General features: G+C 33.2%; 1 protein-coding gene across 2 annotated transcripts in view; it reads right to left on the bottom strand.

Moving 5' to 3' along the window:
- Nucleotides 1-502: 502 nt before the first annotated feature.
- The window catches only part of LOC110615979 (transcription initiation factor TFIID subunit 2), a 34,581-nt gene continuing 15,285 nt past the window's right edge, over nt 503-19,798 (bottom strand). For both annotated transcript variants that reach the window (XM_021758255.2, XM_021758256.2), the window contains 11 exons: nt 15,604-15,729; nt 15,460-15,516; nt 11,217-11,296; nt 11,094-11,136; nt 8,460-8,546; nt 5,583-5,672; nt 2,816-2,874; nt 2,655-2,745; nt 2,394-2,559; nt 2,075-2,258; nt 503-1,893 (listed from right to left, as the gene is read on the bottom strand). In XM_021758255.2, the coding sequence (XP_021613947.1) occupies nt 702-1,893; nt 2,075-2,258; nt 2,394-2,559; nt 2,655-2,745; nt 2,816-2,874; nt 5,583-5,672; nt 8,460-8,546; nt 11,094-11,136; nt 11,217-11,296; nt 15,460-15,516; nt 15,604-15,729 (2,175 nt within the window). In that variant the 3' untranslated portion in view covers nt 503-701. The remainder of the gene's footprint in view (nt 1,894-2,074; nt 2,259-2,393; nt 2,560-2,654; nt 2,746-2,815; nt 2,875-5,582; nt 5,673-8,459; nt 8,547-11,093; nt 11,137-11,216; nt 11,297-15,459; nt 15,517-15,603; nt 15,730-19,798) is intronic.

Raw genomic sequence — 19,798 nt, 5'->3', positions numbered from 1 at the left:
TAATTTTTAAAAGTTTAAATTATCTAAAAGTCTACCAATCATCAACCTCTAACATACGAACCAAATCATACAACTAGTCTAAGCCTTCTTTGGTTAGAATTAACTCAAATACTTTTTTCTGAGAAATTAATATATTTAAATTATTTAATTAATTTTTTTGAGAAGTAAAATTTAAAAAAAAAAAAGGCTACTTCCTTGAAAAAAATAACTCAACTCTAAATAGGCAAAAAGTTTAATTCCAAAAAATAGAGGATTTGGTTCAAAAGAACCAAACAAGACCCTAGCGTCACCAAGTCTTTCGACATCAAACCTCTATCCAACTACTACTTTTTTTATAATATGAAAGTTTTAATATGCGCGGTAATTTACACTCATCCCAGAGAATCCTTCTTTCAATACAGAATGGCACCAACACCATTAAGAAAAGTAATTTCCATTTAAACTCTTTATGGGATCAAACATATTCTTTATTTTCCCAACTTTGAGCTACCAAGGGAAGATATGGTTTTAAAGCAACAACTCATTCAGCAAATCGGACCTTATCTCACACAAACATTTCCCATTCAACAAGTGAATGCACAATCATTCAACAATGCCTGATTTCCTAAGGAGTTCCTGCTCTTTCTTATACATTCTTGAGATATACAAGCCAAAAATTCCAAGGGAATTTCTATAATGAAAGGAGGATAACTACAAAGCTTCTATGATTTATTCAGCGTCCTGTTCTTAATTTTAATTCGAAATCTAGGTGCAGAGTTACCTTCTGATGGCTCAGGCTTGGTTTCGACATTCGAATTCACCATTTTGGAACCACTGGATTCCCTTGGTTTCAACTGCACAGTTGCCAACTTAATGCTGTTGGGTTCCTGTTTCTTAATGTGCGAGTCCACTGAAGATGCCTTCGCTTCGTCACTAAGCAGCTTTGCCATTTCCTTTTCCTTCAGTTTTTTCTCTTTCTTCAGTCTCTTCCGCTCCAGGTACTCGGGATCATCCCTGTGCCCTTTATGATCTTCCCGTTTCCGTTTCTTTTCCTTATCTTTTTTCTTCTCCTTTTCCCTCCCACGAAAAGGAGATACCGCGGCAATTGATGAACCGCCGTCATGCTCAAATTTTCCAACCGATAGCGTTTGCAGACTAGCATACTTTTGTGCACCACTGTCAACGTGGTTATCTTGCATGACACTAGGTGATGAAGGATCCTCAGGCTGAGGATGCACAAAAACTTTGCTTGAATCAGCAGTGCACTGGAGTTCCTTCCCAAAATTGTCACCATCACTTGCGAATTTTGCACTGCCAATGCTAGCCGTCATCCGGGACCCATGATCAAGACACGAATTGACTTCCTCAATATTTTGATTGCTAGCACTCACAGCCTCAGCTGAATTCCTTTGGGGTGCGTCCACAGAAACTGAGCTGGTTGCTCCACGATCAGTTTCATGATGTCGGCCTTGAGATCTCTCAACAGTTTGATTATCAGCCTCCTCTGCTCTACTAGAAGCAGCAGATTTTTTTACTCGAATTTTAACAACAGGCATCTTACGTTCTTGATTGTTAGAGACAGTATCTGCATCCTTCAAAGATTCTGGAATGGTTGAATCCATCTTCTGTTCAGGATTGTTAGAGATTGTATCAGGCTCCTTGAAATCTTCTATGATGATCAAATCCATCTCATGACCCATCTCATGACGAAGGTTGCTGGAAATTGTATCTGCTTCCTTGGGAGCCTCTTGATTAGCTACATTATCCTGATCAAGTTTTGGAATTTCTCCAGGACGCTCCAGAGGCTTTGTTTCCGGGATGAGAGCTGCAAAAATGTTCTTTGGTTCAGCAGATGTTTCAGCATCACCAAGACATAACGATTTATCCCTGGGGACCCCATAAAGTGTTGGCGCCCTGTAAACAAGGATGGAATTCAGTGTCAACATTAAGTCTGCAAAGTATACAGACGCTTGATTCATTGTCCTAGCAGACCTCTAAGGATGATTTGGAAGGAGAAATCCAGCAAAGACTGAAATACCCAAAATCACTCCACCAAGAAAATTGCTGACAAAGGCAAGAAAGAGGAGGCATTTACCTTCCTGCAAGGATATGTAAGATGCAGAACAAATTATGCCGAAGATATATATTGTTGAATGATACATGTCCTTCGAGCAAACCAAGCAATGCCACAAGCGTTGTACTCTTGATATCATCCTGGGGATCAGAACCATTTTGTATCTGACATAACCGCATAGCATGTGCAGCAAGTTTTGCTTGCCCTGCAATCAAGAAATGCTGAAGTGATGCACATGCTTAAAAAGGAGCAAGAAAAACACAAGGCATTCCCAAGGAATCAAAATCTAATGCTTTGCCAGAAAATAAATTAACTCCACTAGAAAGAAATACTGCAGAACCTCTTAAGGTGTATTCTTCCTTCAAATATCTGATAAACAATGACAATGCCGCATCAATGCCTCTGTAGTGGAATTCCAGATCCATGAGTGCTCTGCTTGCTTCAATTCGAATTTGCCAGATTGTCTTAATATCTTGAAAAGGTTTAATAAGTTCAAACACATGATCCTGCAGCAAGCAATGAACACTTTTAAGACCTAAAAATGGCTAAGATGTCGTAAAGCAGCCTAGTGTAGCAGATGGGAATAGATGGAGGCACTTACAAGATGAACAGATCCAGACAGCTTCAAGGCAATTTGTACCAATGTGCGGATGCAGCTGATTGTTAATATACCATTGTAACTAGGCATCAGCCTATAAATGCCAAAGTTAGTAAATTTCTCATAAAACCCAATATGAAAAAAGCAATTAGAAGTCCTGGCACCTGTCAAATTGCAAAAGCCGATCGATGCGCTTGAGAAGAGATGATAAAAAGATAACATTCTGCCAAGAGGTTACAAAGTAACAGAGTGTAAGCCTTCACTACATTACATAAATACAATCAGAAGACTTCATAATACCATAAAAAATAGGGTAAACTATACTTTTTAGCTAACCCTTTACAGGGATTTTCAATTTCAGCCAAATTGAAAAGTTTAGTTATAATTTTAGCGAGCAAGTGAAAAGGGAAATACAATATGCTGATGTGGCCACTGAGTCAGCAAAGAAAATAATTTGTTTAATGCAGGTCCCACATGTTATCATAGGGTAAATTATATATTTTGTCAAACCTTGACACAAATTGCCAATTTTAGCTAAACTTTCTTTTTTGGTCAATTTTAGCAAAACAGTAAAAAATGGTGTAACAGAAAGTGACTTGGCTGTTCAATTGGCGTAGAAAATATTTGTTAATAAGGGACCCACTTGAATCAGCTACCCTATTAGGTAAAAATTATATTTTTCATGTTGGACCAATCTGAGTATGGTTTTATGTAGGTGCATCCAACAATTTCACTAATCTTACACCCAGAAAACACATTCTTTATTGTGCGACCTACTTGAATCAGCTGCCCAGGTAAAATTATATTCTTTTAATTGAACTCGCCTAAATATGGTTTGATGTAAGTGGATCCAATAATTTCACTAATCTTACACCAAGAAACAGGACAAAGTTTTATCACCGTACTTTACTTACCCTAGACTAAAATTGACACAACTTTATAAATTATTAAATAAGCCTCCAGTTCTAAATTGGCTACTTAGAGATATTTTTACCCCTTTATTAAGTTGACCTTAGTTTGTAAAGAAGTGCTATCAATTTTAGCTTGGATTGGTGCCAATTTTTAACATTATATTCCCACCTACAAATGGTTTAATTGAGCTAAATTTCTTTTTAGTAAATTATTGCATAAATATGGTTTGATTTATTTGAGTGAAAATTTCAGTTAAAATTGAAAACAACAATTGTCTAAAATTGTGAAATTACGTAAAAAATTGGCTAAAATATATAGTTTATATTTTGGTAATGTCGGTCCGATATTAAAAAAACTATTTTATTTTCTGACTAAGTAGTCACGTCAGCATATTTTATTCCCCTTTTCACCCTCTAGCTAAAATTGTAACTAAATCTTTTAATTTAGCTAAAATTGTCGAAAAAAAAAAAACTAGCTAAAATTGAAAATCCACATAAAAGTTTGGCTAAAAAGTATAGTTTAGCCTAAAAAATATGTAAAAAGCATTAACCCCAGGAGATTAATTTGTCCATATTCAAACTTTGTGCACTTCTAGAAAGTTCAATATGATAACACTGGAATGACTTGTACAGAAAAGGGAACTGGAAATCAAATTGCTTCGTCATCTACCAGAATGCATGATAGAAACAGAAACAATTAAGACAAACTTGTCCGCTAAGAATCAAAATAACCAAGAATTGAAACCTTAAACTTACATTACTATTTTATTATTTGCCTGATAAAATATAAAATATATGAAAATCTTTAATTAAATTCAAAAGGATTCTAATATTATTAGGAAAAAGAACTGAACTTTTTTTTTTGTTGCAGAATATCAAAGAATTAGTCCTTTTAAAATTTTTATAATATTTCATTTTGTTAAATTATACTTTATAAATTATAGTTAGAGGCAATACCTACACATATGTACACACAAAATGGGAATGCAATTCTCACCCTTTAAAATGAAAATGTACTTCTCCATGAACATGGTGAAGGTAAGAGTAGGATGCATTAAGTTCAGGAAAGCAACTTTCTCATAAAAACAACATTCCTGGTCATCATACCAAACATAGGAAAGTAACTTACTTTCTAGGACAATTCTGGCAACCAACTGCATCCTTTCAAGTGCTCATACCAAAAATAGAGAACAGGATTGCCAAAAGAACAAAGAGCAGGGTGAAGGTGAAAAGGAGAGGAAGGGTTCCCCTGATAATTAACTTTTGGGAGACTGATATTGGCAAGACTAGATGTAGAGACTACACTAGAGAGTAGATGATACCGATCAATGAGACATAAACCAAAGTATTGTTACTCTTATGAAATGGATGGGCATGAGAACCAACCTAGTTTTGCTGGCCCAGTACAATATTGTTAGCTAGTCTTTGTAAAGCGTTAGGCCTCCACGCTTTTCCAAACTTATATTTCAATCGTTTTCCATTAGTTTAAATTTAGATCCTCTCAGTAGAAATAAAATATTACGTCTCAACAAATCATTTAGCTTACAACTTTTATGAGCTTTCCAAAAAAGGCTAAATTCCATCACAGACCAAGAACCAACATTTAAAACAAAAACAAGTGAAATAACAAGGGATGGTTAACGTTTATCTACTTTTTTTTCAGATGAAATCTGAGAGAAACATTATTATATGTAAAAATGCTATGCATTTAGATAGGCATATGACATTCATTGGAAAATCCAATTTAATGAATTTCAAATTTTTAGCTTTCAGAGTTGTGCATCCAAATTAGAGCATGTGTGTTTCAGCATGCATGTGTGTGTGTGAGAGAGAAAGAGAGATGTACAAATATAAATATGAAACCTACCTTTCAGCCAGGATTTTTAAGGTGAAATCCATAATTTTTACAAAATATACTGATAATTTGGAGTTTAAAATCAGATGAAACCAAGCAGCAGCAGTTGAAATGTTGTATGATCCATCAACAAATTAAAGGATAAAGGAAACATTATTAACAAACCTGTTGCCCAAATTCAAGTTGACCCACTGACTGGACTAATGCAGCAAGCCAGAACACATCAGAATATGGATTTCCAGTGTTATCGTTATACTGCCAAACACCAGAAAGACAATGAAAATAGTGAAAAAAGCATATTGAAATCATTAAAAAGAAGAAGGGGAGTTTGGGGAGGGGAAAGATGATTGTCTATATGTATAAGGACATTCCATTTGCCTATATAACCATACAGGATATGCAGATTTTCACAGGATACACAACACAATCAATAAATACAATGCAGCATCCACAAACATGTTCATCCTGCTGAACCTTGAAACAGAGAATATGACGATGATAAGGAATTCCTGTGTACTCTACATAGTGACACAGGAAGTATTAGCTTTCAAGTTCAGGAGCTTCTCTAAATTTCGCATACTATATCCTGAATTGACAAGTCTCACTGTTACTCCACCTCCATTATCCTGGTTTTGGATGAGATAAAATACATATAAACCACTTCTCCACTATGATCCTTCTTATTATTATTAAGTTTTCAACAATGAATTGCAATCTGACCATAATACCATTTAATTTGGAAAATATACTGACTTGGAATGTGCAATCAGTTGGTTTGATTCCAAACTGAAGTAGAAAAACAAAAGAACCGAATTCCATAAAATGAAAATTGACAAAGCTGAATTGAATCTGTCTAGCTGGATTGGTTTTCAACAAAATGCCACAACAGCAGGAAATAATTTCATTTCAGTTCACTAAGCATACAGTGCATCCACTACCTAGCACAGCAGCATGCTCGCAATTCAAAACAACAGATTAACAAGATTTAAAGAAATTATATACCCAAGTCATTGTCAAAGCAAATCAACAATAACATCCTCAAATCAACAGTTTTAAGTCTTCAATTCAATTGAACAAACAACAGCATTCTCCAATTAAATTACACACCTAAAACAACTTGGCAAATTGAGATTATGTACCCCAAACTCAGGAAATCAACAAGTTACATCCCCAGTGTGGCAGTACCCTAACAATGAGGAGCCAATAAAGCCCAGACACAACAAATGAGGAGTGCACAATGACAGAATTGAAGCAGCAAGAGTGAAGCCAAGGATCGAGAATCAAGATGTTTCAGGGGAAAAAGAAGAGATAGAGTAAGGAAAGGAGAAGAAGCAGAAGAACAAGGGATGGATAGTCTTTCACAGAGGAAACGAAAGTGTGTGGAAGGGGTACATGTGAGGTGAAAATGCTTCTGGCAGTGTGGAAAAACGAAGAGAAGAAAAAGAAGAATTGAATAGCTAAATAACACAGAGAAGGGCAGCACAAGGCATGAAGATTGCAAGTGCAAAAGAAAGAAAAAAGAAAAAAAAAGCAGCAAGAAAGAAGGGTTCTATAACAGAGGTCAAAAAGAGGCAATATAAGAGTGAAATAGGCTCAGTTTGGTTATTTCTGTTAACTGAATTAACCAACTGAACAAAAAGAAGGGAATTTTTTTTATAATATAGCCAAACTGAAAAACAAAAATAAATCAGTTTGCATTGGTTTTCCGGTTAAAACCAATGAATTCCCACCCCTATGACAGATGGCATCCTCCATAAGAACTCTCCTGCAGATTTGACAGGCAGACGCAACATTCATTTTCTAACAAATACCCATGAAGGCTAAGAAAGGCCATAATTAAGAATCAAGGCACCATTTTTAATAATTTATAGGGCATGCCTGCATAAAGCATCTAGTAATATTAGCCAGCAGAGGGTTCCTTCAAGTCACTGCTAATATACTTACTGGGATTGCATCCCTCGAATAACTGCATTAATTGTTGCAATTTTCAGTTTCCATGCCCAATCAATCACACAAAAAAAACCTGTCCAGCTGTCCTTTTGTTTTATTATCATTACTTTTTAAACAATTTTAATTACATTTGAATTACAACCTGGCCCCACTATCTTTCATTGGTAAATATAAATTTTCACAGGACTGACAGTATCCTTCATGAACAGTATCTCCCATAGATTTGAATGGAAGCTGCAACACTCATCTTCTGACATATATTTACAATGACTTAAGGAATGGCCATATCCAAGAATAAGAAACTATGATTAATAGTTTAAGAACGTGGCAGTGACTGCATACAGTAATAAATCAAGTGAAGCGTACAGGTCCCACAAAACATGCATTTTAAACCTTAACTACAAGGAAAGCATTGATGGAAGTGAGAGAAATGTCAAACATAGGATAAAAGTAAGATGAAGAAGTGGAGATTCACAAATATAATCGCAAATGCCAAGTATAATTATTATACGATGATAACACATGATATCAAGCATACCTCAGTACAGACACAGCATATTCACAAGATTATCATGGGAATTGAGAATGCTAAGATGAACATACAAAAATACAAGGGTTGGATAAACAAATAATGCAAAGGATTTTTGTTTCATACAGTGTAAATCTAGGACCAATGAGAGTAAGCATTTCCCTTTTGAAAGAATTTTTTTTAAGAACTAGATCTCCAAAGTGATCTAGAAGTTCGAAGCCTAAATCTAGCAATTCTGCTCGCTTCATTTTGAGCTTGCTTCCATATAAAAGAAGTGGCAACTAATGAGAAAAGTTCAGGAAATGGGAGAACAAAATGGCTTAAACACGTGCACTGTAAACTAACAAGATCTTCCTAAAAATGTAACACCTAAACCAGATGAAATATACAAATAAAAATCCATATAGCTAAACCAACTAGTTTAGGTTTAAGGGTCAATGAAATTGTTTAGTGAATTCCATATGTCCTAAAATTCAACATAGATTTTACAGTCTCAATGAACTAACACAACATCATAATGACATTGAAGCAAATGAAAAGAACAAAACAAAATAAAAACCAACCTTAAGAAGCTGCAAAACAAATTCAATAGCTTCCCTTGGGCTTTTCTTGTCTGCAGCTCTAACTGTTGCTACAGCTTGAGGAATTGCCTAGATTAATCAAGAATAGGCAAAGCAATTTATAAATCTCACCGGAAAAAGAAAAAAAAACAATTATATGGTCTTAGTTCAGCATCTAGCAAGACAATAATAACCTTCTTATTGCATGTCAACCAACATTGAAAATCTTAAACTAAAATAAATATATTTAACTGAATAAGGGAGATGTAGACAAAATCTCCATTCTGCCTCCACCACCTTTAAAAAAAAAGCTCAGAAAATATAAAAGCGGGAAATCCCAGCAGTTCTCTTTTAAAATCCTTAGGTTTGGAACAAGCTTAAATCAGTCCTTCACCCCAAAACTTACAATGTAAAAGTTAACATATTAACATGAAGATTTATTGAACAGTAACAAAATGTGTGAAGAAGACTGTCCTGGCAAAACATATAATATATTATCTGGAAAAGTAAAAGCATAATGAAATTAGACACAAGTAAAAACAAAAAACATCCATGAGTCGACGCAAAGATGTTAACAACAAAAGGTACATGTAGGAGCCACTTTTTACTCCCCCTTCCCCCCCTCTCTTATTTTCTTTTTTTCCTGCTATGAGTGCTTAACTGCTAATGATGTAAAAACAAAAACAATCAAAAGGGAAGAGAAACAAATATCAAAATTTCTATTAATTCTCAATTGTCAATATAAATAATAGTAAGCTCTAGTGAAATACTTTCAAGCCAGGTATTAATAATTAATGGTAATAAAACAGGTCGTGATCCTTGATAGTGATAATAACTAGTCCTACTGGCACTAGGATTAGGAATCTCAAAATAAGAAAATATTCAATAAAGAATAATTAGGAATTTTAAACCAATCAAACTTCCTAATCAAAATACTGCTTCGCAAGTTTCTTCCTAAAAGTTCTAGTATAATATCCTGCATCAACCAATCCTATTTACGACATCTATACAAGTTTGACAGCACATTCTTGTCAGTCAAAATAACACATTATAAATCCTCAAGCATACAAGAGAAACACAATTCGCAGAGAGCACTAAGAGCCTCAATCACCATCAACTCCAGAAAATTAGTTTAGAAGTAAAATTGAAATAAACTAATTCTGCATCACTATGACTTTTGAACTGCAAACATACCAATTACAGGAAAAAAAAAATTAAAAATCAGTAACACAGTAATACAAGCTAAATCTGTTGGTTGATAAAATATGTATCTCCTCAAAACAGATTTCAAAGAGGGCTTTAAGAAACATATTATATATATATATATATATATATATATATATATATGTATTACACCATTGTTACTAGCGTGACTATCCTCTGTTCTTCACTCATTTATCTTTTACATTAGTATTACACTTCATGAACCTTCTAATATCTTAATCATTCTAAATATTCCCTCAAAAATAACCCAGCCCCCATATTTACATGTATTTCTCTCTTCACAGATTCACCAAATCTAGATATCACTTTTAAGATTTCTGGTAATCTGAACTTGAGGTTGAATTGTATGGTTAAGGAACGAGTCCAAAACTGAGCACAAGGAAAGGAGTCACACCCTCTGTTTGGAATAAGTAACTTATTTAAAAAAAAAAAAAAAAAGAATCCAATTGAATATACAAATTCTGCACGACTTCTATTTTTTTAATTAGAAATATTCTTTCATTCTAAACGAGCAAATTAACAACAAAAAAATCAATCTAATTAAATTTTTGCAAATTTATAGATTTCAAAAAGAGACAATAACATTGATGAAATTATGAGAACTTTTAAAAAGCCTTTCTGGCATCAAGACAAGATTAACTGAATTAGCCACTTTCTATTTCTTACGTATGTTGGGAAAGAGGACGAAAGAGCAGTGTGTCCCCATAAATCAGTCTAAAGCTTTGCATTTCATTTGTCACATGATAGCGAATGAGATGCAAGATTAGATAGAATTTAACAGTGATCTAAGACGATAAGTTGGGAAATCAGTATAATAGTTTCAGTACTGACTACTGAGGTAGTCAGGTCAATTGGTAAGAAGTTTGTCTGCAATGCCAACAGAAGAAAAAACCGAAGACATCTTGGGGAGAAAACAAAGAAAGAAATAGAAGATTAAGACTTAAGAGATAATGGTGTGGCAAAGACATAAGTAGTGAAGATCGATATTATTCCCATGCGACAAGTACAGACATCTTTTAATTGAAGTTCATTTAACCTATATGAGGATAAAGTCAACCAAGTTAGAATTCTTTATTTGTTCATAGTATGAATTCTCTTCGCATACAAGTAGCTGAAGACATCCCATCTCTTTCTTAGTTCTAAGGATGAGAGTTTGTAAAAGAAAATACAAAGATAATTCCCACGTGTCTTCGGGCCAAGAAAGCCCAACAGAAATTCAATTGCATAGCAGGGTCCCAGAAACCGACTCTGTTAACCTATGCATCAAGGCACTGACAATAAAATTTGCTATAGAGCTCAATGATCGATCAGTAATCTAGCAAGGCTCAAAGGAAGTTATGCATAAAGGCATATTTTACACAAATACATTATGTTGCAAACAGACTAATTACATACCCTACCTCATTGCATTACCTCAAGAACGAAGTACTCAGGAAAATCATGAAAGTCATTTGGCCTGGAAGATAAAGATGCAAATTATTCAGTGTGATATGAATAACCTGCCAAAAGTCAGGCTAAAGCAGCAAAGAATCTCACTTGGGGAGTCCAATTGTTGCATCAAATCTTCTGCTTTTGTAAAATTTCACCAAATGAAGTAGACCAGACCAATCATTTTCCTGTCAGACAAAAAAAAAAATTTGTCCAATCATCTTTTATTCATCAATTTTGGACTGAATTCTAAAATTAGTTGCAACAATTTCCAGTGATAGTATTAATTGCTTAGTACAATAAAAAGGTTGATTTTTAAATTCTTTTTCCTTCCCATGCTCCCTTTTCTCCCACCTTCCTACACTCCCACATCTCCCTTCTCCCTCTATCTTCCAACATTCAAAGCAAGGAGCTGAATAATTCAAAAGTGATCAAGGATCACACCATGGTTTCAAATTGTGGCCGCGGCCGAGTTCGCAGTCACGGTCACGGAGAACGGAAACAGGCCTATAACGGTCATAACGTAACGGCAACGGTCTATCACTATGCAAATTTTTTTGAAAAATTTGCAAAATTCATGAAATTTGCAAATTTTTAAAGATATAATTAAAAGTAAGTTATACAACTTAATAATAAGTACAAATAAACAAAATCTATAAGTTTTAAACATCATACATAATAACTAACCTTAATTACTACTAGAATGAGCGTTTAATATTTATATTATGCAAAATAATTTAAATATTTGAAGAAACTACATTTTAATTTAAAGTCATGTTCTTTTTATACTACCTATTTTTCATAAATTTTTAAATTATAAATTTTATATTTATATTTTATACTTAATACTTAGTTATCATTTATTATAACTTGTAAGAACATAAAACTTATTTAATAATTAATATTAATGATATTAAGTTATAATTCTAAACTTATAGAATTCTACATTTCTAATCTAGCATTTTAAGTTCTAATTATTTTTAATTATGCATTCACTAAAAAATAATTCAAAAATATCTAAAACCAAGTGGAAAAAATAATAAAAACTTATGTTCTGAATTTTTAATATAAATTATCTAACATTCTAACTTCTAATTATTTTTATTTATGTATTCACTTCGGAGGAAGGTGGAAGGCTTCAAATGTGAAGAAAAAAGTCTTTCTACCTTCAATAATTCATAACTATATACAAGTGGTCTCTTGCAGAATTTCTACCCATCAAACGAGAGTAACGGCCTTTATGGCCGTTAAGTCGCAGCCAATAATGGTCGTGACCATTATGTAACGACCGTTATCGATACAATTTTTAATCGCTGTGAAATAACGGCCTTAACAGTAACGGCTCTTTGGAAACCTAGAAATAACGGCTGTTACGTTATTTAAAACCATGGATCACACTCATTAAATATTTTGTTTGACAAATTAACAATATCAAGATGACTCCAGGGAAATCAACAGGCAATGACACAGACAGGTTATTGTATTGGAGATAAGGGGAAAAAATATCATAATACTAGAGAAATACAAGGCTGAATCTAACTCAAAATCAACATTACCAAGAGACAACCAAGAATAATTGGATGAATAGGGGAATGAAATCCAACAATAGGCAATTCAACAGCTACTAAATTAAGCCTATCTTCACTACAATAGACTCCCATACGTTAATTGTAAACTAAGGAGTTCAATTTCAGTTAAGTCTGCACAAGTGACCCCAATTGTTAAGAAAATTAAGCAAAGCTCACTCATCCTCTACAATCTAATTAGAAAGAAACAAAGCCTCTACAACCAAAAAGAAACGCGTCAGTTTTTATTCGACTAAACCTTGAAGCCGAAAACTGTTCCTACCACGTGTTCTTTTAAGGCTTCTCAGCAAGAGAGGAGGTCGAAGGAGGAGAGAAAGGAAGGAGCTTCAGAAAGAAACAAATTAAGTATATTATTCTAATCAGGAGCACTATCATTTTTATTTCAAGTAGACCAAGTGGACACACTTGCAACAAGTATCCCAAACCGGGGCGATAAGCAACGAAGATTTGCACTTTTTTCTGTCATAATAATATCCAAGTCTTTTAATTTTATCAATTGAAATGACAACCTACTTTAGTTAATAACAAAGTTACACCCTCCATTAACCTTCAGCCCAAAAATTGCCATCAACTTGCTTTATCAATGCCAATGAGGATTAATGAGTTAACATGGCATGGACTCCACACCTTAAAGTATGTGGCTGCCAAATTAAATGCACCACTAACCCAAAGAATTTCCTGTACGAAAACATATATGTTCCAAAGGTAGAGTCCATGCTAATCAAATTCCTCTTACTATGTTACGGGTCCATAGCCATGGTTTTAAAGAAACGGCCGTTATTTCAAGGTTTTCCAAAGAACCGTGACAGTTAAGACCATTATTTCACGGCCATAAAAAATTGTGCGGCCATTACTAGCCTTGACCCATAAAGGCCATTACCTTCATTTAATAGGTATAAATTTTAGAATTGCTGTAGAGACCCGTCGCAATATAGTTTATGACTTATTGAAGGTAGAAGACACTTTTTTCTTCACATTTTAAAGCCTTCCACTTTCCTCCCAAGCTAAAGTTTACCCTTTTCTTAAGTTCTCTCAAGTTTCTCTAAGTTTTCTGTCAACTTTTAGACTCTTCAAGTGCTATTAAACAACTTCTCTACAAATTCTTGTGTTGAAGAGCTCAAATCATCCAAGATACCAAGTGGTTTTGAAGTGCTGTTGAGCAAAATTTTAGCTTTTATTATTTCTCAACAATTTTTTGATATTTTTAATCATTTTTTAGTGAATGGATAAATGCATAAATAAAAATAATTAGAAGTTAGAATGATAGATAACTTATATTATAAATTCAGAACAAAATCTCTATCATTTTTTTCAACAAGTTTTTTGGATATTTTTGAATCATTTTTTAGTGAATGCATAAATAAAAATAATTAGAAGTTAAAATATTAGATTAGAAATGTAAAGCTTTAGAAGTTTAGAAATATAACCTAATATCATTGCTACTAATTATTAATTGAGTTTTATGCTCATAATAAATGATCACTAAGTATTAAGTATAAAATATAAATATAGAATTTACAATATTAAAAATTTATGAAAAATAAGTAGTAAATATAAAACAGAACATGATTTTAAATTAAAATGTAGTTTCTTCAAATATTTTAAATTATTTTGCATAATATAAATGTTAAACGCTCATTCTAGTGGTAATTGAGATTAGCTATTATCTATAATGTTTAAAAATTATAAATTTTGCATTTATTATATATATTTATACTTATTATTAAGTTGTATAACTTACTTTTGATTATATCTTTAAATATTTGCTAATTTCACGAACTTTGCAAATTGTTCAAAAAAATTTGCATAGCAACAAGCCATTACGTTACCATTATATTATGACCGTTATAGGCCTGTTTCTGCTACCGGTGACCAGAACCATGATTTGAAACCATGTCCATATCTCTTTCAAGGAGCCGTGAAAGTTTTTGGGTATTTCTAGAAAATGATAAATTTGTCTCACTCATAGAAGTTATGACCTGGATTAAAAAAAAAATCCTCCTTTCATCCACTTCATCCTAAAGACTAACCAAGACAAATTCAGTCATGTTTAAAGAATTGGATATAGTTGCAAGAAGCAGAAGCCATTGCTTGCTCTTGCTCTTTATTTCTTTCTTAAAAATCATAACTGACAAGTAGTCCAAGATTGTTGGAATTGATGAGATTTTCCCTTAATTCATTGGATACGATTATCATTAGATCATGTGATTCATTAGCTTGATTATTGACTTGATTATTGACTTGATTAATGCTTGTAGTAAAGAGTGATGTATGAGATGCCACATAAATCTTGTATCTTCCATCATAAAAATGGTCTCATGCATTATGTAAATGTCGAAAGTGAATAAAAGGTAGCTCTTTTGAGGTTGTGTCAATGGCTATAGGCTCTTGGTAGCCAAACAATGTAAACCCTTGTTCTTGTCCCATATCTTTTTTACCATTCTAGGATTAAGGCTTAGTTGTTGTTGTTGTAAATTAGCATTGTTCCTCGGTAACAGTCATGGTGCTAAACAGTCAAAAACCTTGATTTCCTTCTCTTGTTAGGTACAAATCGTTTATTTTTAAGGGAAAGAAATGAACGGTGCAAATTCAGATTGGATTTCTTCCACACTATTCCTCTCAGGTATTGTTCTAGGGTAACACTCATGGTGCTATACAGTCAAAAGCCTTGATTTCCTTCTCTTGTTAGGTCCAAATCAAATGCCTATGCAGATGTTCAAATGAAAGGGGAAAGAAATGAAGTGTGTGGCTCATGATTATAATACCTCAGATGCCGAATTAGCCAATGCGAATGCTGCCTCAATTCGAACTCTCCAGAAAGCCTGACCGACACATGATGAATTATATTATCACAATGTAAATAATATAAGAATTGCAACCAGCCATCCCACTGAACACAAGTAAAATACCTTGGAGTCACTCAGGAAATTATTCAGGGCATTTACAACAGAAAATGATAACTGCGGTAAAGCTTCCAACGCTGCAATTGCTTGTGCTTGAGCAACAACATCTTCATCCTTCTCTAACTGATTAATCTGATGAATATTACCACAATAAACAAAGTTGTTAACCAACCGACTAATTACAGAAGCTGATGCAATGAATGATATGTAGTGCATGACAAATGCAGAACAATGACATAACAATGTAAAATAAGATGAAGAAGGATAAGGACAACCAAACAAAAATATTAACGTCCAAAATTGCCCATTCAAAAGTAAGCATTTTTTTAATGCAACATGGAAAAGTTGACTTTACACAAGGCAATAAAATCTTCTATACTGCAAAATTAAGTTTTGAATACAGCAATTGTACATATATCTCACACACCTAAAATGCGGTTACATCATCATCCATGACACTCTATTATTTAACCGCAAAAACTTCACATGTTAACACAATGAATTCAACAAAGCCTCATGCCATGCAGGCCTTTTTCCTCCATTGTGTTCAGCCCATGTCTCTGATGGTGATGGTAATCCTTCTCAAACACTTACCCAAAATCATTCTAGGTCTGCTTCTTCCCATTTTCATTCTTCCATACTGGTGCACCTACATATCCACGTTGAATAACATGGCTACTTTTCCAGGACTTATAATAGCCACTTTCATCATCCTACATGCACATCTCTTCTCACAATATTATTAAATACTTATTTCCCACATCTAGAATAGCACCCTCAACTTTACCACACTCGTCTTGCAGGCATGTTCCTTCCAAATTCATTGCCAAGGATCATAGCTAGTCAAGTCTCGATTGTCTACAACTTCTCCTTCAACTTATTAGGCCCTCCCACTATATTTACTGCCAGACTGGCTTGGGGAATAGAAATAGTTTAAACCAAATAGTTTGGGATTACCATTTATTGATTTAAGTTGAATTTAAGCAATAATACTTATTTGATATTAAACTAATAATATTTAAATATTTAATAATTCAAAACTGAAATTTTGTAATATTTATCAGCTTCTAGAAAGCAAATTCTCACAACATAAAATTAATTATGTTATTGACAACATGTATTGGATTTCATTTGGTTTGGAATAGGGGATTAGGGATAATATGGCACTTATAAGACCTTGGGCCAGGGGCGGATCCAGGTAATTTCAATGGGGGGCAAAGAATTTTCTTTGTTTATAAACTAGATATATAGGTAAAATATGCTATATATGTAAAAATGAATAATGAGCTAGAGATTATTAAGTTATCAAGCTCAATAAAAGGTAAATATTAGTATCACACTAACAATAATTAAAGTTTTAATAAATTATTGGGGCAAAATTTTATTTTCAAATAGAGGTAATAATAAAATTGTAGACATTTATAGTGAAAATTTTAAATATGTGAGGGCAAATATAAAAATACCACATATATAGAGAATTTTGGGGGCAGTGGGCCCCATGTAAACCTGCCACCGCCTTGGGCACTCCTCTCTCCCTTAAGCTAGCTTTTGGGGAGTGAGTTAGGCCCAACCTATTTTCTTAAGATGGCATCAGAGCCTCCCAATCCACGCCTCCCATAAATATTTCATACTCCAGATATTTGGTCCTGGGCGTGAAGTAGTGTGTTAAATTCCACATTGGTTTGTGATGTGCCCTTATATGGCCTTGGACATCGTTCCCCCTTTGAGCTAGTTTTTGGAGGTGATTTAGGCTCATCTATTTCACGCTCCAAATGTTTGGCCTTGAGAGTGAAGAGGGGTGTGTTAAATACCACAGTAGTTTAGAAAGGCCACAGCAACTCCTTCCCTCTTTAGCTAGCTTTCGAGGATAAGTTAGGCCCGGCCTATTTTCTTAAGAATATGCATTGACATTATGCACCTGTTACACAATAACTTCTTAGAAGTTAGAACAAGGACAAAGAAAAGGTTCAACAGGTTGGAGAAACAGCGCACCCACACATCTATATTGAGTATTGACGATGGCAAACCATCTCAACCATCCTTCCTTGACTTATAGCACTTTGCCTATCCTAAATACACCTATTCCTCACAAAGTATTATTACATATATATTCAGCACATTTAGCTTAGACTCCTCACCTCCACAACACACATCATGTGGCATGTTTTTTTCCAAAATCACAAAGAATAATAGTTGGTCAAGTTTCAATTGTTTAGGACTTCTCCTTAAAATTAATGGGCATTTCAATTTTAGTAATGTTCACTATTTTTGGAAATGGAGAAAAATTATTCATATAGCCACGAACAACTAATTTGGAATAAAAGCTTAATTGACTTGAGTTGAATTTAAATAATATTATTCAAAAATTTAATTCCAAATCAAAATTTTGTTTAAAGTAATAACATTCAAAACTCAAATTAATTATATTAAAAATTTAATAATTCCAAATCAAAATTTTGTTTACATAGCAAATTCTTACAATATAAAATTAATTTAAATTGTTACACAACAACCCTATAGGATAAGGGGTAAGCAAAGGCGAAAACAAGATGGAGAACAGGGGGCTTGGCTCTTAAGAGATTTGGGTTTTTCTCCAATATCTTGCACAATAACATAGGACACCCATCACATTTGCTCCTTTTCAACTATGCTACCTTAAGCCTAAGGTGAAATGCCCTCTCTTCCCATCAATAGAACATCCTCTAGGAATACAATATTAGTGAAATAAAGCCATTCTTCAAGTATGTACAAAGTCATGGCTAGAACCTAGCCAAGCTTTGGATAGTTGAGTCGGCTCGCCAAAATTGCTTTTTAAGGATTGAGCCCGATTCGAACTGTAATATTAAAGCTCGAGCTCGACATGATTTAATATACTAAACTTGAGATTGGTTCAAGCTTGGCTCATACCAAGCTCATTTATATTACAAATTAACCAAGCTCAAATTCAAGGTCATCTCAAGCTCGTCTATACAATAATGAAAGAGCCTAGCTCAAGCTTGTTTCAAGCTTGTTAATATTATTAAATTAAAAATTGATTCCCATTAAAAATTAATATTCTAACATTAAACTAAAATTTAAAAGAAAAAAACTAGTGGGACCCACTTGATGGCCATGCAGTCATGCAATCCTTCTGCACTAAAAAGAATGGTACGCTTCCTTATATTGGGAAGCCTCCAACTCCACTTCCAATTCAAACCAATGTGAAACTTTTTATCCCACATTGTTTTCCTTATTTTAGACAGTTTACTTTCTAATTAATAATTCTTAGTTTAAACTTTTGTTTTCTATGAATAATAAATCATAGTAAAGATTTGCTAACATATTATAATATAATAAGTATTTTATTATTAAGACTTAAATTTAATAAAAAAATTCATCAAAATATTTATAATTTAATGGCAGTGTCCTTAACCTAGGAAAGGTTTTAGGGTGCAATTCTTGGCCATATAATTTTTCTAGAGGAACTTCTTTTGTTTTTTTCACTTAAAAATATTTAATTTTAAAAATGACTATATGATACAAATATATTCTCATGTATGATAGAAAACATTTATAATTTTAAAATTTAATTCATATTTATAAATACTTTTAAGATTTCAAAGTTCAATTATAAACACTACTTAACCATTTAAAAGTAACTGTTTATATAGATGTTTAAATAATTTAAACTGTTAATAAATTAATTTATTGATTCATAAATATCAAATTACTATAGTTTTGAGTTTTTCCTCCACAAGTAATTATGAAAACTCACATTTGTCTAGGATAGAGAGAAATAGCTCAGTCTTATGTTAAACTTTAAACATTAAAAGGTTAAAGGTTCACAGTTACACACACACAGATCTAAAAGTTCAAAAAAATAGACATGTTTAAAGGTTTGAAAGAGACAGGAAGAAAATGATTTCATATTTGTATAGGATAGAGAGAAAGTCTTGTGCTAAACTTTAACCATTAAAAGGTTACAGGTTCACACACACACACACACACAGACCTACAAGTTCAAAAAAGAGACAGTTTTAAAGGTTTGAAAGAGACAGGAAGAGAAGGTAATGATAATAAAGGTGTGATAGCTTAGCCGTAAACATGAATCTTAATTATGAAAACAATTATTCAAAATAATTTTCATAATTAAATATTTCATCTCAAAACTTTTTAAGGTATTATTTACCTATATTCTTGTAGTACAAATATATATTAAAAA

The sequence above is a fragment of the Manihot esculenta genome, chromosome 5 (genome assembly GCF_001659605.2).
Source record: "Manihot esculenta cultivar AM560-2 chromosome 5, M.esculenta_v8, whole genome shotgun sequence".
NCBI lineage: Eukaryota > Viridiplantae > Streptophyta > Magnoliopsida > Malpighiales > Euphorbiaceae > Manihot > Manihot esculenta.
Note: the sequence above shows the minus strand (reverse complement) of the source record. Positions and strands in the feature narration are given on the sequence as shown.